This window comes from Engraulis encrasicolus, chromosome 19 (genome assembly GCF_034702125.1).
Source record: "Engraulis encrasicolus isolate BLACKSEA-1 chromosome 19, IST_EnEncr_1.0, whole genome shotgun sequence".
NCBI classification, from domain to species: Eukaryota; Metazoa; Chordata; class Actinopteri; order Clupeiformes; family Engraulidae; genus Engraulis; species Engraulis encrasicolus.
In genome coordinates this window covers 32,002,498-32,027,122 of record NC_085875.1, presented here as the reverse complement: position 1 = coordinate 32,027,122, position 24,625 = coordinate 32,002,498, and the positions used below count along the sequence as shown (strand labels likewise).

General features: G+C 44.8%; 1 protein-coding gene across 2 annotated transcripts in view; it reads right to left on the bottom strand.

The window, feature by feature from the left end:
* Positions 1 to 24,625, bottom strand: part of rnf144aa (ring finger protein 144aa) — a 39,662-nt gene that overhangs the window by 5,936 nt on the left and 9,101 nt on the right. Inside the window, exons 3-8 of one of the 2 annotated variants that reach the window (XM_063184128.1) lie at positions 17,872 to 18,021; positions 12,686 to 12,790; positions 11,282 to 11,342; positions 6,581 to 6,797; positions 2,768 to 2,915; positions 1,376 to 1,465 (exon numbers count right to left, since the gene is read on the bottom strand). In XM_063184128.1, coding sequence (XP_063040198.1) covers positions 1,376 to 1,465; positions 2,768 to 2,915; positions 6,581 to 6,797; positions 11,282 to 11,342; positions 12,686 to 12,790; positions 17,872 to 18,006 — 756 coding nt within the window. In that variant the 5' untranslated portion in view covers positions 18,007 to 18,021. Of the gene's footprint in view, positions 1 to 1,375; positions 1,466 to 2,767; positions 2,916 to 6,580; positions 6,798 to 11,281; positions 11,343 to 12,685; positions 12,791 to 17,561; positions 17,585 to 17,871; positions 18,022 to 24,625 lie in introns of those variants that run through there. The other variant, XM_063184129.1, reaches the window with a different exon arrangement.

Below are 24,625 nucleotides of genomic sequence, written 5' to 3'. Positions count from 1 at the left end.
AGAGAGAGAGAGAGAGAGAGAGAGAGAGAGAGAGAGAGAGAGAGAGAGAGAGAGACAGAGAGAGGGAGACAGACAGACAGACATAGACACGGCAAAATAGTGTTTGAAGGAATGAGAGGAGAGAAGCGAGCAGAGCGAGAGTGAGAGCAAGAGCCAGAGAAAAAGGGCGGGAATCGCCTAGAGAGTAGGAGCTCTGTTCTGTTCTGTTCTGTTCAGTTCAGTTCAGCCACTACTGCGCCACCGCCACCACCGCGCTCCTCTGACTCACTCTGTCCCACTGAGCAACAGATGTCTTTGTGTGAGCAGGGAGAGCGAGAGAGAGGGAAGGAGGGGAGGGAGAGCGGGAGAGAGGGATGAAAAAAGCAAAGCGCTCCCTTCCGCTACACGGCAGCCTCCGCCAGAAAACTGCACTCGGAAGCAGAAACAGATGCCAGGCCTTTTCTCAGCCGGCTCAAAAGATGCGGCAGGGATTTTTTTTTTAAACTAAAAGTGTACACATGAAAGCAAGGTTAACAAATTACACCAGATACAGTATCTTAAGGAAATAATAAAATCTGCTCAAGGGCAGCTAACGGATAGAAGTGGTGAAAAGCTCCAACACCTGGGGCTAATTTCTAAAGGCCAATTCATAGTCTGCTCTGCACGCGTCACTTGACTAACAAAGAAGAAAGAAGAAAAAAGTTGCCACGGATGTCGTGACACTGGTGGCTTTCAAAGTGCTTTCAATCAAATGCAACATAATAGAATCGATAGCACTGCAAAGGCCAAGAGCTGCAAGACCAAGGAGGCGCATGCCGTGCGTGACCAAGCCATCACTACAGACCACAGAACTCTGAGATGCTATCTTTTCAGAGTGTTGCGATGACTGTGCCGTCTCGACTTTCTTGATGTACCCCACAAGAAAAACCCTTGCAGACAAAGGACGAAGAGGACCGTTTCACATTCTGCATAGGTCAAGACAAGAAGAGATATGAACAAGAAGAGATATGTCAGTTCCACCGCTTTTCTCGAAGCCAGCAGACACTCGCATCCCGCACTACAAATTGGCCTGAACTGCCTAATGGCTTTGCTGTTGTATAGCACTACTGCATCTCTGATCCATATGTCAGCGTTGCGACATCTGCACAGACAACACGTGCAAGTGTGTGTGTGTGTGTGTGTGTGTGTGTGTGTGTGTGTGTGTTTGTGCACATGTATGTGGTCTTAACACATGTGCACAGCTACACGCTGGCAATGGCAAATAATGACAGGCCTGACTGTCGGGGAAGGAGGACAATGCAAGAAGGTAGAAAGCCTGACTAAGAAAAGAGAGTAAGAGAGAAAGCGAGAAAGGGAATAAAACGTCGAAAAACGGGAATAAAACGTGGGCACCCACCTGCGTTCTGTGCCAGATGACCGAGGCCCTGGAGTGGCCTAGTTTGTTGCGGCACGGCCCTTTGTCATAGTGGATCAGCAGGAAGTCGTCCTGTCAGAAAGGAAGGAGACACAGACAGCAGAGGAGAGAGAGAGAGAGAGAGAGAGAGAGAGAGAGAGAGAGAGAGAGAGAGAGAGAGAGAGAGAGAGAGAGAGAGAGAGAGAGAGAGAGAGAGAGAGAGAGAGAGAGAGAGAGAGAGAGAGAGAGAGAGACACGAGGCACCGCATGAGTTCTGTATGCCATGGTCACGTTTCACACAAGCAGCCACCTTGCGTGCTCATCGAAAGCTCTAACCTAGAAAGCAGCTTTTTTGTGTTAGTCTAGTACACAAGGCCACATTTATACAGTGGCTGAGACCACAACACATGGACTCTATAGACATCGTCTATGCTTCAAATCCGCAAACATGTCAATGTTATTTTTAGGACTACCTCTAAATGCTACCTGTAGCCTACTTTCCCACGACTGATATCCACATGCCACTGTCATGTTTTGCACAACCACCTTGCGGGGACACTATGGCGTTAACCCAGAAAGCAGGTGTGCTGCTTCAGCATCGGCATGAGGCCAGCCATATAGCAAGACTTAATACATGCTAACTATACACCGCAATCTATGCCTCAAATCACCATTTCAATGCCATTATGACCACCACTAAAGAGTACTACTATGCCTACTGCCCCACACACCATTGCCACATTTCACACAACCAATCACCTTGCATGCAGCATCATGGTGCTAACCTAGAAATCCACTGCCCTGCTTCATTGTACAGGTCAGACATCCAGATATAATACAAATTATTTATAGACAAAATCTAGTATGGACATAGTAAAAGCCTAAAATCGGCAAGCCATGTTATTATTACTTTTATGTTTACCTGTAGCCTACCAACTTTCCCATGCCTTATTCCCACTTTCAAGTTGTGCACAACAAACCACATGGTGTGCGGCATCATGGCACTAGCCTAGAAAGCTGCTTTTATTGGCTTCTCCAGTATAGCAGGCCTATACAGACCAGATAGCAAGACCAAATACAAAAAATATAGACATAATCTGTGCTTCAAATTACTAAACCTTATTACCTTATTATGACTACCAAATTAAACCTGTAGCCTAGCCTATTTTCTCACGACAGATTTCCACATCAGACCCTTTGATCGCATGCAGTGTGTTTTACACAATCATCAATGATCTTTTTATCTTGCATCATAAGATATCCCGTGCTCCATTCTCCCTGGCAACAGGCATCGATACAGCACAGCAACAGCACAGCACACACCCCCTTAAAACAGTAAGAAAGGTTGCTGGGATTTATAACAGTGTGTTCGTGAATAATGAATGACTGACTCACATCGAGCGACTCCAGGCAGTACCAGCAGAAGGCATGCTTGCAGTTCTTGCACATCATCTGTGCGCAGCCCTCGTCGCGCTCGATGTAGACCTTACACTTAGGGCAGCGCTTGATTGGGGCGTCGTCCTCATCACTCTTGTACAGGGAGCTGTCAGACGGAAGGCAAAAGATGGATAGAGAGAGAGATAGAACAAGAACAGGAGAAAAATGAGAGAGAAAGAGAGAGAGAGAGAGAGAGAGAGAGAGAGAGAGAGAGAGAGAGAGAGAGAGAGAGAGAGAGAGAGAGAGAGAGAGAGAGAGGGATAGAGAGAGGGATAGAGAGAGGGATAGACAGAGGAAGTAGAAAAAGGAGGGGAGAGAGATGGGGAGGCCGCAAGAGAGAAAGGGAAAGTAAGAGATTGAAAGTGAGACAGAGGGAGGGTGAGCGAGAGTGAGAAAAAGAGAGAGAAAGGGGGAAAATAAGAGAGACCGGTCAGGACCTCATCAGTTTTGTCTCCACCAGCTGGCTTTCAGCACTGTGCCCTTGAACAGCGGCAGCAAGCTGTTTTTTTAACACACACGCCACATAATGAAATAGCGCAGTGTGGCGATTTCCCCATTTCACTCCTTTACCTCAACCTGGCTTCTCCTGAGACCTAACGCATGACGAAGGAATGGGGGAAAACAGGTGTGTGTATGTGCGTGTGTGTGTGTGTGTAGTGGGAGTAAGTTAACGAATGATGGCGTTCCGCTAATGAATAGCGAGCGCAAACCCAATTAGCACGGTGTCATACATCAACGTGTCATTCAGCACGGCCCCACAAAAGCACCTTGCAGGGGGAGGCAGGGGTGGAAGAAACTCTTGAGGACAGCGTTGGTAATTACTGTCGTGTTTTGTGTTGCGAGAGCCACACCAATTTGGGCACATGCCAAACACGAGTGTCGGGATTGAACGGGATTGTGTGAGTGAACACGTGTGTTCATGTGTGTTTTTCCACGTCTTTTGTCCCCCGACATCACACATCAGTGTTCCCCTCATCCTTCTTTTTGTGTCAGTCTCGGCCAGTCTTTTTTTCAGCTCCCCATACAGTACATTCTCCTCAAGGCACAAGAACGAGTACAAGGACAGCTGATGGCGTCTCCTCATGAAAGAATGGATGAATGGCCGGTTGCCACGGCTCCTCTCTTCTGTTGTAACCGAGGCTACGCCTAGCACACCTACATAACATGTGACCCGCACTTCAGCGCTATGGCAACACAATGGCTACTCCATAGCAACACTTCAGTAAATAGTTGTGAGCGGTAGAGAGTTCGAGAGTTCTTCTGGGTGGATCTGATTAGCGCACAAAAGAGCACCTATTGTGACTGCTCCCTCTGTTCCCTGATATACTGACTGGCTGACCAATTGGAAAGGATTGTTAGTTTTATCAGACAGCTGGATGGTTTCGTTTTCTAAAAATGGAATTGTGGACATGTAGATAAGACTATCCTTCCCCCAGCACTTTATTGGAATTGCAGACACCTTGATAACAAACTCTTCCCGATTTAACTAGGTGCCCTGTATAGCAAATGTATTTCTAACCCCTAAGTTCCTTCACAAAAGAATTTCATAAGCCATTTATCACCACATTTGATCTGAAGCTAAACTACACAACACATCGTTTCACATGATGATGAAATCAAATGGCTGATAACAACCAGCCTCCCACACCCACCAGGTGAGGAATGACTGTCTCTAGGAGTGAATGCATGGAAGAGCATGCAGAGCGGAGCTCCTTACCCTCTGTAGCTGCAACTTAATGTCATACTTGTCCAACAACCTGTTTTGTACGATTTTAACCAATTACCCTCAGCTAATTTTGCAAATGGCTGGCCTGGAATAGCCTGGCTCGCACGCAGACCCTTCGTGCTTTGTGCATCTTCATTAAACTTCGTCATCGTGAGAACCAGGTTAGGCCTGGAAGACATGAAAAACAAAATATGGTAGGGCACTCGTTTGCTATGCGGCCAACCCGGATTCGATTCCCGTCCCGGGTGCTTTACTGACTCTCTCTCTCCCAACACACTCCTGTCACCATCTACACTGTACTATCATGAGTCAAGTCAAAGACTTTTAGAAATATCTAAAAAAACTAAACAAAAGATCAACAGAACAAACAAAAAACCCAGCTCTTTTTGGACTACACTCCTCTGCTTTGTGTGGTTTGCACCAGAGCTGGGAACACTGGGCTGTGTTGTGCACATGGGTCGGTGTTGTGCGTAGTAGAGAAAGCATGAATAGCTGTGGAGTGTGTGTGTTGTGTGCGTACGTGCACAGGAGAACTCTCTACTGTTGTCATCCACTACTCCGCCCCTGTCGTCCTGGCGCGACCCCTCCAGACGGCCCTTGGTGACTGTGCCAGTGTGTTTGAAGCCACACGCTCAGCTCTGCTCACATCAAACACGCATGGGGGGGAAGCCTGGCTTCAGGGCTGGGGTGGTGGGTGGTGATGAGGGGTTGGGATGAGTATGTCTACTAGAGGGTTGGTGAGGACAAGCTGCTTGCTTCAATGAACAGTGCAGACGAAGGGCAAGCGGGTAGAGAGAGTAATTTTGCAAGGGCAGCAGAGAGTAGATTTTCAAAATCCTCCGTTCCTCAAAAGCAGACAAGCCCACACAGGCACATGCATGCACATCGTGAATTTCCCTTGCACAACAAAATGGCCTGCAACTTCACAAGAGCACAGCTTGTACAGTTGAAGCAGTCAATTGAGGCTTGATTGTGGTATAAGGTCCCTCCTGAAATGACAGCAGTAAGCAGGAGAATCAGCCCTTCTTTTTTTATTTTAAGATTTTTTTTTTTCTTTTTCGACTTTATTTGATAGGACAGTGTGAGATGTGGACAGGAAGCGAATTGGGAGAGAGACAGGGAGGGGTCGGCAAAGGACCCGGGTCGGGATCGAACCAGGGTCAGCCGCATCGCAGGCGAGTGCCCTACTGGTTGGCCACGGCAGGGCCGGATCAGCCCTTCTACACATCACCTACGGTCAGTACATCAACATGCTGCTCTTGGTATTGTGTGTGCTGGTGCAATAAGGAACCACAGAGAGCCCAAATGGGGTGTGATGTCAAGTGTCTGTTATTGCACTCGGAACCTGAAATCCTCCTGTGTGAGGCCACAAGTTAACAGCGAAGCTGTCAAAGTCGGCTGCTGGCCGGGGAGAGGGTAGAAAGTGGGGTAAGGTCAGCTTGGTCGACATGACCCCCCACCCCCCTCCGACATGAATGGGCCAGATAGCCAAGTCTGTCAAGAACTGACTGGGGTGGTGAGGGAAGAAATCAGGGTAAGGTCAGCCAGGCCAAAGCCCCTGGCATGCATGACGGTAGCGTAGCGGACCAGCTATAGCAAAGTCAAGTCAGCTGTTTTTCCCTGCTCTCACTGGGATACCAGCGAAGCTGTCAAACTGGCGGGGGTGAGTGAGGAGGAGGGGAAATCGGGGCCAAGGTGAACTGACCAGGGCCTCTGACTCACATGACATAACATGACATGGCCGAACCAGTGTTGACCACACATAGGCACGCACGCCCAGGACCAAGTCTAAGAGTTACTGTACCTGCTCTGGCCAGACAGGAAGGAGCTGATGGGCAGGTTGCTCTCCCTGTGTGTGTGTGCGTGTGTGTGTGTGTGTGACATGATATGTCCAGAGCCAGATAGCAAAGTGAAGTGAAGTGGTGTACCCCATCCGTGGCTGTACGTACCTGCTATCGCCGGGCAGGAATGAGGTGATGGGGAGGTTGCTCTCCGTGTGTGTGTGTGTGTGTGTGTGTGTGTGTGTGTGTGTGTGGTGGCCGTACCTGCTCTCTCCGGGTAGGAAGGAGGTGATGGGCAGGTTGTTCTCCTGGCAGGCCTGCTCCGGGTGCCAGCTGGCCTTGCAGGCCGAGCAGAACTCCAGCGTGCAGACCGAGCAGCGCACCAGCTGGGGCAGCGTCGGCACGTCCGACTCCTTCAGCTGGCACACGGCCTGGCACGTCGAGGACGGGCACCAGGTCCGGCACGGGTCCAACAGCACCTCTGCGGAGCGGAGCACAGAACACAGACAAGACAATCACAGGATGAGCTTCTGGTGGAGGAGAGGGAGAGGGAGAGGGGAGGAGAGGGGAGGGAGAGGAGAGGAGAGGAGAGGAGAGGCTGAGGAGAGGAGAGGAGAGGAGAGGAGAGGAGAGGAGAGGAGAGGAGAGGGAGGAAAGGAGAGAGAGGAGAGGAGAGGAGAGGAGAGGAGAGGAGAGGAGAGGAGAGGAGAGGAGAGGAGAGGAGAGACAAAGCAGCAGATGATGTATTTTGGCTAATGTATTTTCTTTTCTTTTTTATTTCTTTTTTTTAAAATGTTTGGCATAAGGGGGGAGAGTAGAGAAAGACACAAAGCTCTTGTTCCACACACAGAATAAAAACACACATTCGGCTTGTGCTTAAAAAATGACGATGGGAGGGTCAACTGCAGTGTTATGCTTTTGGGCGGCAACAGCAAATGAAGACACCAGGTTAATGCAGTGATTGGCCTCTGCCAGAGAGACGGTGCCAAGGCCATCACCCCCCTCAAGTTTGGCAGAGGATTAATGACAGCCATTATTACGGGCAGGGTGCCCTCAAACAACCTCCCCGGTCCTATAGCGTTAGTAGGAGGGACGGGGCCGCTGACAGCTTTGGACAGGCCCGGGACAAAATCAACTAAAAGGGCCCGCGACCCAATACACATAATGTAATGAAGACCCAATTATGCCCCCCCTTTCTCCCTTGGGCCGGGACAACATACCCCCTTTGTAAACCCCTGTCAGCTTCCCTGAGGAGGGAGCTCACTGTCTGCTACACTACAGACTGACAGTGAGGCTGTCAGACAGTCAGGCTGGGAGCTTAGGCATCCCGTGCCCTCTCCCAACTACGCCCATTCTGTTATGTCATTGGGATTTTTTCCCCCTCCAGTCTCCTTGACCAAGTTGTGGAGCATGCTCAATCAAGATGGCAACTTTCTGGTGCAGTCGAGTCGCCCATGTTGATGGACCAAGCAGCCAACTAAGCCCCAAAGTTTTGGCTTTATTTCGCTTCAACTTGATGTGACAGGCTTAACAGAACAGCGCCTCCAACCTAGCCACATGTTGGTCTATGTCCCCACATTTCAGGCTATTCTAAGGAATCTGATGTATAAGGGCACGTGTAGATTGACTTCATCAAGAAATGGTATCATATTGTGTTTGTCCAATGTAAAGGAAACTGATACCCAATACAATTCAGACTAGGGGTCGACCGCTACAGGTTGCCGATGCGATACCGATTTTTTTTGTCATCACCCTTGGCCGATACCCGATTTCCGATATTTGGGGCCGATACAGGTTTTTAAAAAAAAGGTTAAAAAAATGACAAATATTCCAGGTCTCAAGTTAAAACATAAACATTCATTTAACATTATCAAATTGAGGTAGAACTTGTAACATTTAAACAGCCACTCTAACAATCAAGTAATGTCTAACAATCAAGTAATAAAAAAATAAAGTTTCTTGGTGCTTTTTTAAAAAAACCAAATTACATAAAATAATAAATATTGCGTATCGACCAAAACCACACGCGTATCGGCCGATACCGATACACTTAAAATATGCAAATATCGGACCGATATATACAGTGCCCTCCATAATTATTGGCACCCCTGGTTGAGATGTGTTAAAAGCCTTAAAATAAATTCAGTGTTTATTGCAGAAGAATACTGTCACACTGAAAATTTTAGGAAAATGTAGCCTTCAACTCAAATGAATTGTAGGAAAATAAAAAAAATCCCTGACTAAAAAATAATTATTTTTCATTAAATCACCTGTTCCACAATCATTGGCACCCTTAACAATTTCCAGGAAATAAATATAATTGAAGCATATCTGTCATTTCTACAGTAGTTTACAAAGTTTACCAGAGTATGTAGGAACATTTAATTAGTAATTCATCACTTCCTGTTTCCCTGGGGTATAAATATGACGTGACACCGAGGCCATTTCTCTTATCCACTCTTAAACATGGGAAAGACAAAGGAACACAGCATACAAGTGAGGCAGATGTGCGTCGACCTTCACAGGTCAGGCAGAGGCTACAAGAAGATTGCCACTCAACTGCAGCTGCCCATATCTACTGTGAGAGGAATAATTAAGAAGTTCAAAACAACTGGAACAGTGGTAAACAAGCCTGGACGAGGACCCAAGTTTATTTTGCCACCACGCACAGTGAGGAGGATGGCAAGAGAAATCAAAATATCTCCAAAGCTCACTGTTACAGAATTACAACAAATGGTAGCATCCTGGGGTCACAAAGTCTCCAAATCAACCATCAGGCGCTGTCTACACGCCAACAAGCTGTTTGGGAGGCATGCACGGAGAAAACCTTTCCTCACCCACAATCATAAACGCAAACGTCTGGAGTTCGCCCAGCGGTATTGGGGCTTCAACTGGGACCGTGTGCTTTGGTCAGATGAGACCAAGATTGAGTTTTTTGGCAACAAACACTAAGTGGGTCTGGCGTGCCACGAAAGATGCGCATGCTGAAAAGCACCTCATACCCACTGTGAAGTATGGGGGTGGGTCAGTGATGCTGTGGGGCTGTTTCGCTTCCAAAGGCCCTGGGAAGCTTGTTAGGGTGCATGGCATCATGAATGCTTTGAAATACCAGGACATTTTAAATCAAAATCTGTTGCCCTCTGCCAAAAAGCTGAAGATGGGTCGTCACTGGGTCTTTCAGCAAGACAATGACCCTAAACATATGGCCAAATCTACACAGAAATGGTTAACCAGACACAAAATCAAGCTCCTCCCATGGCCATCTCAGTCCCCTGACCTCAACCCCATTGAGAACCTGTGGGGTGAGCTGAAGAGGAGAGTACAGAGGAGAGGACCCAGGTCTCTGGATGATTTAGAGATATTCTGCAAAGAGGAATGGCTGAAGATCCCTCTTTCTGTCTTTTCCCATCTTGTGAAACATTATAGGAGAAGATTAGGTGCTGTTTTGTTGGCAAAAGGGGGTTGTACAAAATATTAACAACAGGGGTGCTAATAATTGTGACACACATTATTTGAGGTCAAATAATTATTTCTTTATGTGGGATTTTTTCCCCACTGAATAAATGCACTTGTATTGAAGGTTGGATTTTTCTCTTTTTTTCCATTAAGGTCCCATATTATTTAGAGAAAAATAATAATAATTGGAAGCTAAAAAACACATCTCAACCAGGGGTGCCAATAATTATGGAGGGCACTGTATATAATCGGTCTATCCTTAATTCAGACATCTGGAAACATTGAATAAGTCAATTGTACATGGGCCTTTTATAATGTGTTGTTTGTTCTTATCTGGACCTCAGTCTGTGAATAAAGTTTATTATTATTATTATGACTATAGAGCCCATTGTGCCAGATGCTGTATGGATGCAAGTGATACGGATGAGATGCATTGTCGTTTTTCACGAAAAAGGTAACATTCGTGAATGGGCAGCATGAATTCTAGAAATAAACTACTACAAATATTACACTGTGCACCTTTAAAAGAAATGAGAGGTTTTCTTTCTCTTCCATTTTGCTGGATGTGCAGGACAACATGGCCTACTGCAACCATCCAATTAAAAACACATAACAGAGGCTCCAGACTTTGGAGTCACAATGGCTCTTTGATGTGACTGGGATGGGTCTGGTCTGGTCTCCCTACTCTGGGCGTTATGAGGGCATGCAGGGTCAGCCAGGCAGCAGCGCTAGGCTAGCTGAGTGCGATCACCACTTAGTGTGCTCAGTGGAGCGTCCTGAGATGAGGTTTTCCTGGAGGAGATATTGATTCCAGGGTCTCTCTCTGTGGCGAGTGTGATGTGCAGCAGACTACCCTGAACGGAGCCAGACAGGTGTAAGGGAATACAGGGTTTTTTTGCTGTTGTTGGGGATGCCTGTTGTGACCGGTGTGCAGATGAAGCAGACACTAACAACTTGTAAAATAACTTTAAAATGTGCACCGTGTAATATTTTTGTAGTTTATTTCCAGAAGTCATGCTGCCCATTCACAAATGTTACCTTTTTATGAATACTTAGCACCACCACCAAATTCTAAGTATTCATTAAGACGTGGAAAATTGCAATTTTCATACATGAAAAGGGGGATCTAATCTATCCAGAAATAATAAAACCAGTACGTTGGTTATACTAGCAAACATTGGTTTATTGCTTAGTAAATATTCATGAAAAGATCAAATTTGGTAATAGGCAGCACAGGTTCAATGAGCAACATAGTTGCAGTACCCATTCTGGCCACATTCTTCACAGTGCACCTTTAAGGCTACAAGAAACAGAGGAAGACAATGTTTGTCTGAATGCTCAAGCCTGCAAAAATAACTCCCTTTTAAGATTCACAAGTAGTGAGCCTTTGAAACATTTTGCTAAGTGACTGCTGTTGTCAAGCTGTGGTCAAACCAAATCTCCAAGATAAAATAAAAAACACTATGCAACAATAAAACCCTGCTGACCATCAGTGCTCGTCATACTCACCCCTTTCAAACTGCAGCTTCCTGTAGCGCTGCATGATCTCCGTGGCGACCATACACTCAATCTGTGGAGAAGTGGAGACAAACAAAGAGAGAGGGGGAATGGTGAGCAGTGTTGCCAGATGTGTCTGATCAAATCCTGCCCAAAAAGGTTCTTAAAAAACACAAAAATGCGCCAAATTCTGCCCAATTTCAACAAATTGCATTGCTTTCTATGGGCACAAAACTGCAGAAAAAAAACAAATAGCCATTTTTACCCACAGACGGCCATCCCAAGTAGCCCAATTGGGCGGGTAACCGCCCAATCTGGCAACACTGATGGTGAGGTGGCCAGTGATATGCCTATGGGACAAAAACACCGCCCTGTCTGACCTACTAATGACCTCTCTCTCCACCAAGCATATCATATATGCATCCATGAATATGCATACTGTAGCCTAGCCAGCTGAACTGCAATGTGAAGAAAACTGAACTGCACTGCACTGAGAAAATGTCAGCGCTTTTTTGTCTGTATTGGGGCCGGGGCAATAAAACAACAAAAGTTTTGGTGCACATCAGTGGGCAATTCGGAATTCCACATGAGAGGAACAGCAGTTGGCCCAAAAAAAAAAGCAGCCACTTGTTTTGCTGAAAAAGACAGGATTTAACAGACGTGGCATACCATCTTAATCACACTGCTGTAATGCCTGCCTCATAGGAAATCCTTCTTTAAGTACCCCTTATTAATCCTACATACTCTTTCCCTAAGGCCTTATTTGAGTGGCACAAAAGCTCTCAAAATGGTCAAACGCAAATCAGGGCTATGTGCTAGCTGACAACGGAATAATAACAGTCCGAATTACCACTACTTTTGGTCAGTTGTCAACGTCTCACTATTTTGCACACTACTTTTGCGCACTATTTTGCACACTACTTGCATCATCCACACAGTACAAGGGTCGATGACGTTTTAGTAGCAGCACACGTCAGGGTAGTGCAACCACAGCTAATGGCACTATTTCATAGATTCAATTTATATTTTTTGCTTTTTAGTGGATAATATTAGAAGCATATTCATTGCAGTACAGTAACTACCAGCTATTACATTTATGGGCATCAGCTATGGTTGTACCACCTCATGTCTGAGCCCAAAACACATCATTGGCCTGTCAACAGATAACATTGCCATCACCTCACTCTGCACTGTCCATGTGCTTTCCTCAGAAAAACATCTAAGTATATTGGCTGAGGGAGAGGGGAAACATCACATGCCATAATGGGTGAGGGGTCCGGGCTACAAGTAACGCAGCCTAACTTTGTAAACACACAGACTTATCGAAATGGAAACTTGAAATGAATGGCCCTTTGATGAGCTAAATCAACGTCATTCAATTGAGTGATAATGAATTTAAAAAGGCACAAAATTTACCTCATTTTCCTGTAGATGTCCCCGTTTTGGACAGGCAGAGTCCGGACAGCTAATTGCCGTTTCAAGGCCCTCTTTGATCAGGAGTTCCACATACTGCTTCAGGCACTGGAGAGATGGGGAGAGCAAAATGGTCAATTTCCACCAAAAACAAAAACAAACAAACAAGCAACCAAACAAACAAACAAACGCCTCACACTTGGTCATCTTGACCACAATAAAATCACAATTTTTCTTCCCATTTTTATAACCAACATACAGTAGATGGTGCTGAAAAATGTTAACGAATGTATTGAGTACAATAAATCCTGTACCATACTGTTTAAACTCTTGATAGATTGTGATTAAAACGTGCCAAGTGTCAACTCCTGCTTTAGAGCTATTTCAGTGCAAGAAGCTGCATATCCCCACTGAAAAAAACAGACATTATTCCTACTTATACAAACTGATCACCATCAACACGCTCAAGCTCCAGTTCCTGTCTTGCCGAGACGACATTTGCACTCATCTAGCGAGACAGACTGCTGACTGTCAACACATCTGCTTGTCATCCTCACAGCAGGACACACTCAGCTCAGCGCCAGGCTTGGCAGCTGCTGTGAGTGACTGTCGAAGAAGAAGAAGCGACGGAGTATCAAGACCTGACCTGTATACCTGTGTGAGCTCTTGTGTTGACTGTGCTAACGAGAAACAATCAGCATCGCTTTCCAAAAACAAATGTCAGATGACAGTTTGTAAAACAGAAAAAAAAGATCAAGTGTGTGTGTGTGTGTGTGTTTGTGCGTGAATAAGTGTGTGTGCATAAGTGTGTGTGTGTGCATAAGTTTGTGTGTGTGTGTGTGTGTGTGTGTGTGTGTGTGTGTGTGTGTGTGTGTGCGCGCATGTGTGCATAAGTGTGCGTGTGTGTGTGTGTGTGTGTGTATGTGTGTGTGTGTGTGTGTGTGTGTGTGTGTGTGTGTGTGTGTGTGTGTGTGTGTGTGTGTGCGTGTGTGTGTGTGTACACATGTGTTTGGCAGGTAGCTGGCAATGTGACTGATGGGCTCCTGTGAACAGATGGGAGCCTGCAGAGGGAGACACAGAATTATCCACCGCACCGCAGCTCACAACCTTTGCCTGCCAGTGCCACTGCATTCAAAAGGAGGACAACAACACAACACAACAAGTTCGCAGCTGAATAAATTATTTTAATATTCAGGACAAATCGAAAGGCAGAGCTCTGGTCTGGGGTGTGGGATAAACATTACAATACAAAACAGCTATTTCAAGAATTTTGGTACGAGACTGAAGTGCTGGACAAAGTCAAGCCTTGGGCAGAAAAGCTCATCAGACTTTTTAAAACAGCACTACCTGCTCTAGGTGGCGCAGGCCACTGACTTGGTTAGCATGCAGATTTGACTGGACCAAGTGATTTTTCCAAAGCTGAATAAATTGTGCACGAGTGAGGCAAATAAGCACCAATAATAAAATAATACAATAATAAAAAGGACCAAAAACAGTAGTATAAGGAATGTCCACTGAAATATCACAGACGACTGACTTCGCTCAGAAACAGTGACCATAACATTACGACTGCTGCCAACAGTCTGCGGGGTGGTTCACATTTACCACAAACCCACTGGTGGTTGATCATTTACCCATGATTCCATGTACGTACTCCATGGCTTAGTTTCGATGAAAACAAATAAACAAAAATTCCACAAATGCAGAAGTGATCAACATGTCCAACCCCCCTGTCCCCGTCCCCGTGCTTGCCTAAGCAGTCTGACCCGCAAAAGTCATCTGCAGCAGGCAGGCACTACATTGAGCAACAGGGGATTAATGCAGAGAGAGAGAGAAAGAGAGAAAGAGAGAAAGAGAGAAAGAGAGAAAGAGAGAGAGAGAGAGAGAGAGAGAAAGAGAGAGAGAAAGAGAGAAAGAGAGACGGCCATACGGTCGGCCACAGTGATCCACGTGAGCCCAAAACACAGGGCAGAAACGCTACTGAAAAAGCTTAACATTGTGTATGTGTGTGTGTGTGCGTGTGTCTATGTTTGCTTTACTTTCTCTTTGGCAATAGGGAAGTGTGATTCGATACAGACGGAGTGACTTCCCTCTTTCACACAACAAAACCCCAGCACGCCCACCATCTCTAGTGCAAATTCCAGTGTGCATGACTGCCATATTTTATAGATGTGCACATAGACACATCAGACAAACAGGACATTGTGAAGTCAAAGCCGGGCGGACTTCAACAAAAAGAATGTGGATGATTCTTCATGTCGGAGACATTTCTCTCCTCAGTGACTACTCTCTGTCAAACAACAAAACAAACCTAATGCACTCAACATTTCCAGAGTGCGTTATCGTCATTCTTTATAGATGTGCACCACAGATATCTAAACAAACATGACACTGTAAAGTCGAAGCCTGGTCGACTGAAAACACGAGAGCAATGTAAACGATGCTTCATGTCGGTGAAGTCTCTCAGACTTCCCGCTTTCAAACAACAAAACAAATTTAATGCATCCGCAACTCCAGCCCATATAACCATATTTCATAGGTGTGCACATAGACATACAGACAACAAGCATTGTAAAGTTGATGCCTGGCTAACTTAAAAAAAAATAAAAAAAATAAAAAGGAATATGGATGATGCTTCATGTTGGTGACTGAGATAGACTTCATGCTGAGATAGCCTAACGCACCCATATTTCCAGTGCACATAATTGTCACATCCAGACAGACACTGACACTGTAAAGTCGAAGCCTGGCCGACTACAGAACACTAAGAGAGGAATGTAGATGTAGATGTGGATGATGCTTCATGTCGGCGAGCTGGGCTGGGCTGGCTGCTGTGCTGCCTGAGAGGCAGACATGAGTAATGTGCTCACCAGCAACAGCAGCAGCAGCAGCAGCAGCAGCAGTAGCAGTGCTAGCCAGTGTTGCCAGATTGGGCGGTTACCAGCCCAATTGGGCTGCTTGGGATGGCCGTCTGCGGGTTAAAACCGGAAAAATCGTCCACTTGGCGTTTTTCTGCAGTTTTATGCCCATAGAAATCAATGCAATTTGTTGAAGTTGGGTGGAATTTAGCACCTCTTGACGGTTTTTGAGCACCTTATGGGCGGGATTTGAGCGGACACATCTGGCAACACTGGTGGTAGCGTTCCCCTGCAGGACCTCCAGGGACGACTGACCTCCACCCTCCTGCAGCTCCAGCTCCAGCTTCCAGAGGAAGAGGAGGGAGGGAGGGAAGAGGGACAGACAAAAAGGCAAAAACGCCCCAACCATGTACAGCATGGCTCATGTCTTTGCCCTATACCACAATCGCAGTGAAATGTACGCAATAATAATAGATCTGTTTTATATATAGTACTTTTCTAGGTAGTCAAAGCCGCTTAAGTTAAATTAGATACCAGTCGAAGCCTGCCATGTAGAGGAAGGGAAGGGAGGGAAGGGAGAGGGAGACACGAAGGCAAAAAACGCCTAATGTCCCCATGGCTCATGTCTCTGCTTTACCGTACTCAAACTTACATGGTTAAAGTAGATTCCAGTCGCAACCTTTCTACGGCTTACCTTTACATCTTTTACGCCTTTTCCACAGTTGACCTTTCTGCTAGCACCCCCCATCCCCTAGCAACTGTTGCCAATTCAGTCATGGTTCTCAGCATTAAAATGATTGCAAATCAGGGTATTTTCTGTCTGAGTTGTATTTCATGGATAATTATCTGTTCTTTGCTGACAGAAATTATATGTCTTTGAAAAGTGGCCCCATATTAGAGAGTGGGCAGAAAGGATGGCTGTATACATTTGAAAGCCATATACACAGCATGACTTGTAGTATCAAATATTGTGAAAGACAGGAAGGAATCTCCATTTTAAATTTCACATTATGAACTTATGAACGATGATTGCGTACTTTGGGAGTCTGGGCAAAGACACCAGTTATGTGGAAATGTTTGTATCCAACCTGCGTGGGGGCTGCAGCTTTTATTTGATGCTGCGCCGGCATCTTCATGACTGCAAAGTAAGTTGCTTTTTTGACACCCATCATATTAACACAACGGGTGTGGGTATCTTTAACGCTGCGTGAAATTCAAGTGACAGCTGGTAGAATGGTACATTTCTGAAAGCAGGCCATTATTGTCGCTTGCTGTCATGGATCTCTCAGAACAAATCAAAGGGCGTTTTACTTCCTGACATTTACCTGCCAGCGTGTGCACATTGTTTTGAGTCCTAACCCTGCAATTTTCACCGTGGGCTTTGGAAATGGGGAGAATCTCACTTCGAAGCCTCAAAACAAATGTCCAAATTCCATTCATTCCATTCCATTCGCCGTGACTGACTCTGCATAGTTAGCATTTTGTTGATTGGTCTGTTTTAGGGTATGGATCCCCAAAGGTCAATTATGTCCGTTTTGAAGAAATGCGTGCATAAACGACTACCATGCAGAGGAAAAGAAGGGAGGGAAGGAAGGGAAGGGAGGGAAGGGAACGGAAGGGAGGGAAGGAAGGGAAGGGAGGGAAGGGAACGGAAGGGAGGGAAGGAAGGGAAGGGGAGGGGGAGGGATGCAAAAGCAAAAACGCCTACACCCTCTCTCAAAGTGAAGTGTGTGCCCTTTGGAGTGCCAGTTGAAGAGAGTGCTCGCAGTTGAAGAAACCACTAACATGACGCCTTTAATAATGCACATTTTTAAATTGAGCTCCCATTGTTTGCCATCCACATTGAGAAACAGAAAAATCAATACCAACCAAATCTCAATATCAATATCAGCCAACCTCAGCTCAGCTACATAGTGGTAGCGACCTGACTGGGAGACAATTCAAAGTGTTTAAAAAAAAAAATACACTGCTATTTTCTATCTTAATTCTTCCCAAGCCTACAGCAGATGTGTGATACTCACCAGCGTACAGAACACACATTGGCACTGCGAACACTCACCAGCAAACAGAACACACATTGGTACTGCTGCTAACACTCACCAGCGTACAGAACACACATTGGCACTGCGAACACTCACCAGCATACAGAACACACATTGGCACTGCGAACACTCACCAGCATACAGAACACACATTGGTACTGCTGCTAACACTCACCAGCGTACAGAACACACATTGGCACTGCTAACACTCACCAGCGTACAGAACACACATTGGCACTGCTAACACTCACCAGCGTACAGAACACACATTGGCACTGCTAACACTCACCAGCGTACAGAACACACATTGGCACTGCGTGATGGTGGTCATCTGCTCCAGGGGAAACTCGCCCAGACAGAGCTTGCAGGACACCAGCGGGTCCAGGGCCAGGTCCCAGGTGGGCCGGTAGCGAGCGGTGGTCATCTTCCCAGGGGTGTGCTGGAGACGGAAAAACAAAAATACAAAGTGTTTAATAGTGGTGTCTGTCAACAATAATCGATACAGCAATGCATTGCAATGCGGGGCAGGACAATTCAATAATCGATTCTGCAAATGCCATAATTGATGCGGCATATTAATTTTAAAGTTTCAAATACTTCCGTGGGCCTTTCCGGAGCAAACTAACTTTAAATTACATTAGCACTTGAAAACTGCAGGACTGATGCACGCAACAGCCATTAATGTTGTTCAGTATATTACTGCTTGTATTGCCTCATGACTGATGAAAAATTTGTCCTGGTTTCAGTAGAAATGTGACCGTAGAAATGTAATGCATTGCAATGCATCGTAGAATCGGACTGAATTGATTCAGATCGAATTGTTACCTCCCGAATCGTAATTGAATCGAAACGTAAGGGCAGTGCCAATGCACACCACTAGTGTTTAAGACCCCCATGCCTGCAGCATCCACATTGGTGAACTTGGAACTTCACATCGACACAAGGCATTAAGCAGAAAAATACCAAGTCGTAGACTGTTTGTTTTTATCAAGACAAGACAAATCTGAAACCACCTGGCTCAGAGTTAACGCTGCTTTGAATTCAACCATTCAAACATGCATGTTCAGTTCAGACAGCATTTCTGGGGAGAAAAAAAGTGCAACTAAACGTACACAAAGAAACCAGGTGATGTTTCATTCACACCAAGTTCCTGGGCCCACGTCCCAAAAGCTCTGTGAAGGCGACACATTCATATTATCGATGGCTCCTTTTACTGGCGGTCTCCCGCCCTCAGCGGGGCACACAGAGCAGCTTATGTCTAGAGCGTTTGCAGGAAGCGAGCGCCCCTGTGTAGGCAAGTCAACAGTGCCTTAACTCCGAGCTAGCTGCCAGGCAACAGGAGAGGGGTGAGGGCGAGGGAGGTGGGGGATGGGGTTGGGTGTTGGTGGTGAATGGGCTGGCTGAACCAACAAATAGCGCTTGTGGGGATAGAGAGGCAGAGAGGGAGGAAAGGAAGAAAAGAACCGAACGGGGCTGGGGAGTGGAGACAATCTTCCCCATGCGTTATTCCCTGCCACATGTCCATGCATGCCTGTCCTCTTTGCCAACGGCTCTCACATGGGTCCACACGCGCGCAAGTAATAATGACGGCTCTTGACTCCACACACCTCAGAGACGTGGGTTATGTCAACAGCACATTGCTTTCCTGTCAGGCTGTCTACACATACACACACACGCACGCACACGCGCGCACACACACACACACACAATGTTTTTATCTAGTGCATTGATGTTTACAAATCGTGGTTCTAGGTGCCGTAAAATGCAGACTAAATGGCAGGCCAACACATACAGTAATAACTGTAAACATGTTGCATACTATACATAGCCTCCATACTTATGTGGAGATGGAGAGATAGCCTTACACTACACAGCAGTGCCTGCAGCGTTACAGCCCCTCTTTAAGAGCCTGCTCCCACAGAGACACTGTCTGGATATGCTGGGATAGAGCTGTTGATTTACATTTACAAGACGATACATGGGTGGTTGACGTTTAAGGGCGTAACGCCAAAAAAAAAAAAAAGTTTTTCAAATTCCTGAAAAAAATGATGGATAAAAATTGGAAAAAAGTAGAAAAAAATAAAGCACTTAGTGGTCTGTGGAATTTCACCTTATTTTTGCCATTTTTGGGAAAATGTGTCCTGCATCAACACATAGCATAGGCATGTCACACCGCAGGAAAATGGAGTCACGCCACAGGGAATTCACTGCATTATGGCCATTTTAATCCTTTTGTATACATGACTGACATCTGAGCTCATGCTAACTTGATAATGATATTATGTTTAATCTTAATATGTGTTTTCATTAATAAAAAAACTTTTTTTCCTCCTATAAGAGCAGTCACACCACAGGACACCATAAAATGAACCTAAGCATTGCGTGACAGAAAGATTGCAATATGAAGACATATTAAGAGGTTAAGAGTCACCTTAAACTTCCACAGCACTCTCCAATAACTGAGGTACTGACTGGTTAGGAGCCAGTCTTTAAAACCCTTGTAGTTGGCCTTGCAGCTGCCCATTCACAAACATTGACATACATGTCACCCCACAGGACGCAATTTGTGTTACGAAATTGAACTTGTAGTTAATATTACTGTCTTGAGTTTTTTCCACATTCACATATCTTAATCTAAAGTTAAGATTTATGCAATCATGCCAAATGCTTCATATATTATTCAAAATGTTGTTGGTTAATTTATATATATATTATTATATATTGTTTCATTAATGTTACAGTCACACCGCAGGAAATTTGACATATAAACCTTTACATAAATCTTAACAAAAATGTTTCTTCTCATCTAAGACTAATATGAAACATAATGTACCACATCTTCTTTCATTGACATTTGTTTTTTAAAGGAAAATAACAGTTTTGTAGGTTTTTAACCAATGTTACGAAAAAACAAGGCGTCACGTCTCCCACCCACATACATATACTAGGGTGGATATAATATACACTACACTAGTCCTGCCTGTAACATTACACAACCTCTTTAGGTACCTTCTCTTACCAATACGATGAACAAGGCCAGACTGTCTTTAACAGTCCTGTCCCACAGAGACACTGTCTAGGGAGCCTTGGATAGAGCTGTTGATTTTACATTTGTAACAAGATGTTTCATACATACTAAAGTGGATATAATATAGACGTTCAAAAGATCCATGCACAGCTTCTAGGTGCTGGTAAACACAGAAATACTGTATGGAAAACTTCAAAAGGAAAAAGTTTACCGCACAATTGTTTGACTTTATGCTCTTTTATTTAGAGCGAACAACGCGTTTCGCCTCTGTGTGTCATCAGGTTCGCTCAGGCATTCAATATAATAATGGATATAATATACCCTTACACTAGAGTCCTCTTGCCTGTAGCATTACACAACCTCTCCATTGTCTGAACCTGTGGTTCCTCTCGTATTGAGCAGTATTACCATTGCAACAACACATCATCAGTAGGGTAAAACTAACCTGTCTCACGACGGTCTAAACCCAGCTCACATTCCCTATTAGTGAGTGAACAATCCAACGCTTGGTGAATTCGGCTTCACAATGATAGGAAGAGCAGACATCGAAGGATCAATAAGCGACGTTGCTATGAACGCTTGGCTGCCACAACCCTCTCGTACTAATACTAGGAACAAGGCCAGGCTGTCTCTAAGAGCCGAGTCCCACAGAGACACTGTCTAGAGAGGCTTGGATAGAGAGCTGTTGAAGCCTGCCTCTCTGAGGACCAGAGAGAGAAGCTCTAATGAGAGCCGAGAGCTCTGCGCTAACAGGCTCCCGGCCAATACGCTCAACAGCTCCATCGCCCCATTCGGTTACTGTGTGACTAATGCAGAGACTTTTTCGCAAAGGCAAAGTAGACACACCTGCTGACTCAAGCGGGCTCTGTTGCAGGGAGCCTGCGGGGTGCGGATATAAATAGGAGATTGTGGAGATTTTTTGTTTGTGGTGTTATTTTGTTTTGCCAACAGTACCCTCAGAAGTGTGACGTTAACAAAGCAACCCAGCCCAAACAGATAACCCAAACAGATAGCATTTTACAGTTGCTATACTATTCTTTTTTTTTACTTGGGGCTTTGAGGAAAGTTACACAGCCTTAATTAGGCTCCACAAAAGAAAGATGCTGATGATGTTGATGTGAAAAGCGAGAATTGAAAAAGTGCGAGGAACACAAAATAACATTTTAATATATTTTGAGTTCACATTAATCTCATGGGTTATGTTATGGTAGTGTTATGGTCCTCTCAGTTCTGCCTTTGTGACATCAGCTTATTCACTGCACTTACTTTCACCCTCTTGTGAGGTTTGGAAACTATGTGACTCGGAGTAATCAATGATGGTCAATGCAATATGCAACAAAAGATTAGCATCAGTTTATTGAATTAAAGCAGACAGTGATGAAAACACTGTCTGCATTGCTCTTGTGCTTTTGATCAATTACACTACTTTGTAATATCTTTCAAATCAAACAACATTGCAGACTAAGAGTAGGGCACTGGTTTACTACGCTGGTAACCCGGGTTCGATTCCGACCCAGGTCATTTGCCAATCCTTCCTCATCATCTCTCTCCCCCCACTCATTTCCTGTCTCTCCTCCACTGTCCTGTCAAAAATTAAGGCAAAAAAACACTCCTGTTTACTTTTAGACTACTCTATTCCCATAAAAACAACAACTGTTGTCAACAGATCATGAGTCACATATGGCGCAAGCTCTTTGGCTCATCACTATTTTTCTGCTAAGAACAAATCCATGATGATGGGATTGGGTGTGAAAACATCTGCAGTTGATATTCCAGAGAGGGTGAAATTAACCAATTATGGGAATAGGCATGAATGTGAGATCACACCATGTGACAATCTTGGCATGACTGCAACTCTACCACAGTTATAAACTTCCAACCACACAACCCTACATCCCTGTAAAGCTTAAGCTAGATGATTCAATGTTATCCGTTTTACTCCAGATCACAGGTGAAACTTCACAATCACATTTCTCCTACAGTGCTTATATTTGTTCATGCTTGTGGATTCCTTTGTGCAGAAGAATTCAACAATGTAAATATGTACATTGTTTAAGTGATACTGGTAGCTAGCCAATATCAGCTCGAAGTATGCAAACCCTACATAGCTGAGGGCAACAAAACCAGAGCATTCCTTTCAACGACTCTTGCACCCACAAATAGAAAGGAGCCAATATTCTATTCAAGAACAATAAGAATATAGATTTCCATTGAACTCCCTGTGCTATATTTAACTGCAAAGAAAATAAAAAGCCTGATTTTTGGACATGTTAAGAAGTTTCTAGATTTGTTTATGTTTCCTGTGCTGCATTTTCTTGAAGGCAACAAACCAAAATATTTCTTTCAATGGCTTTCGCTCTCATAAACTGAAAGAAGGCAAGATTCGGTGTGAGAAGGTTATAGAAATAGGATGAAATTCCTGGGGTTTATTTATTTGCAAAGAAAAGAAAGGCCTGTTTTTTAGCACATTTTACCACATAACTTAATTTGTTCGTGCTAAAGCGTTTTCTTTCTGGGCAAGGTGATGGCACTCTACATAGTAATACATCTTCCACTACGCCGTCACATCACACACTGCTGATGTTTTCATATAAATACGTAGGCAGCATCCATGTGTCATATCACCTCACAAAAGCCTTTTCCACAGGAGCCCTGAACAAGATGTACTGTACTCAACCTGCACTAGCTGGCTGAAGCAACAGGTCAGAGAAGCCAGCAGCAGCTTTAGAGAGATCCTGGTGTCACAGCTTTCACTGTAATCACATAAAGCGCTATCAAAGGGGATTGCATAACCACCATTTTATAATCTACCTAAGCCATTATCTGCTCAATTCAAATATACACCTACAACCAAAAAGGGCAGAGATCAGCCTACTCTTTTCAAATGCAACACTACTTATTTTTCTGTACACACTGCTTTTCTCCCCCGCCTACATTAGCAAGTGTGAGCAAGGTTGTTTCGTGTACATTTACAACTTCATGTTTACTCATTATGTATTTACCATCAGACCGCTCTTGGCAAGTCCTGAACAACATCATGCATACATGCGAACGTGAAAATCACAGCTGAAGAAGACATGCTTTCCACCTCCTTGTAAAAACATGTTCCCTGAGGGGCAGGCTGTCGTGCATGTACTAGGAAATGATGGCGCACAGAGGTCAGTGGCTGAGGTTTCACGCTGTGAAGATTAGCTCAGTGCACTGCAGCCAGGGAGAGAGGCGACAACGGCTTCAGCTCCCAAGGAAAATTAATAAGTCACATTTTCCTATCTCTCACCCCATGCAGTGGTGGGTGGAATTGCAAATAAGGCTGCAATAAAGCATTGGTGATCTGTAGTCTGGAGTCTAAAATAACAGAGACAGATCTAATGAGAGAGGTGGTGGGATTGCCTCCCTGCAGGCTTTTGCTGTGGTGCTGCAAACACAAACAAGTCTGGATTGCAAGAAAAAAAAGTGAATATTGTTAGTCTACAGGGCAGGCAAAAAAGCTTTGGCTACCTAGCCTAACTTTTCTAAAACCCTAAAATGAACAGACCAACCACGCATTGCAAGTGTGGTTTAGACTATACAATACAGGTTTATGCATTCAAGAAATCAGATTTTACGTTACAGTGGTATGGTACTGATGTCTATGACACACCGTAAGACTGAAACCTCTTCAGGATTATTACAAAAGCGCATAAAATGTATAGTAGCCAGAAACACCACCTGCCACATCCTTAACGAAGAAAAGACAATGGCCCTACAGTGGATCTAATGGTAGGGCACTGGGGCTGCTATACTGGCGACACAGGTTCGATTCCGGTCTGGGTCATTAGCAGATCCTTCCCCATCTCTCTCACCTGTTCACTTCCTGTCTGCTCTCACATGGTCCTATCAGAAATTAAAAAGTCCCAAAAAGCAAAAAAGTCCTTTTCTTATATAATAATTTAATCATTAAAAAAAAAAAAACGAAGAAAAGACAATGGGGTTGTCAAAGACTATCTACCAATCACACCCCCCTGGTGAGACCCAG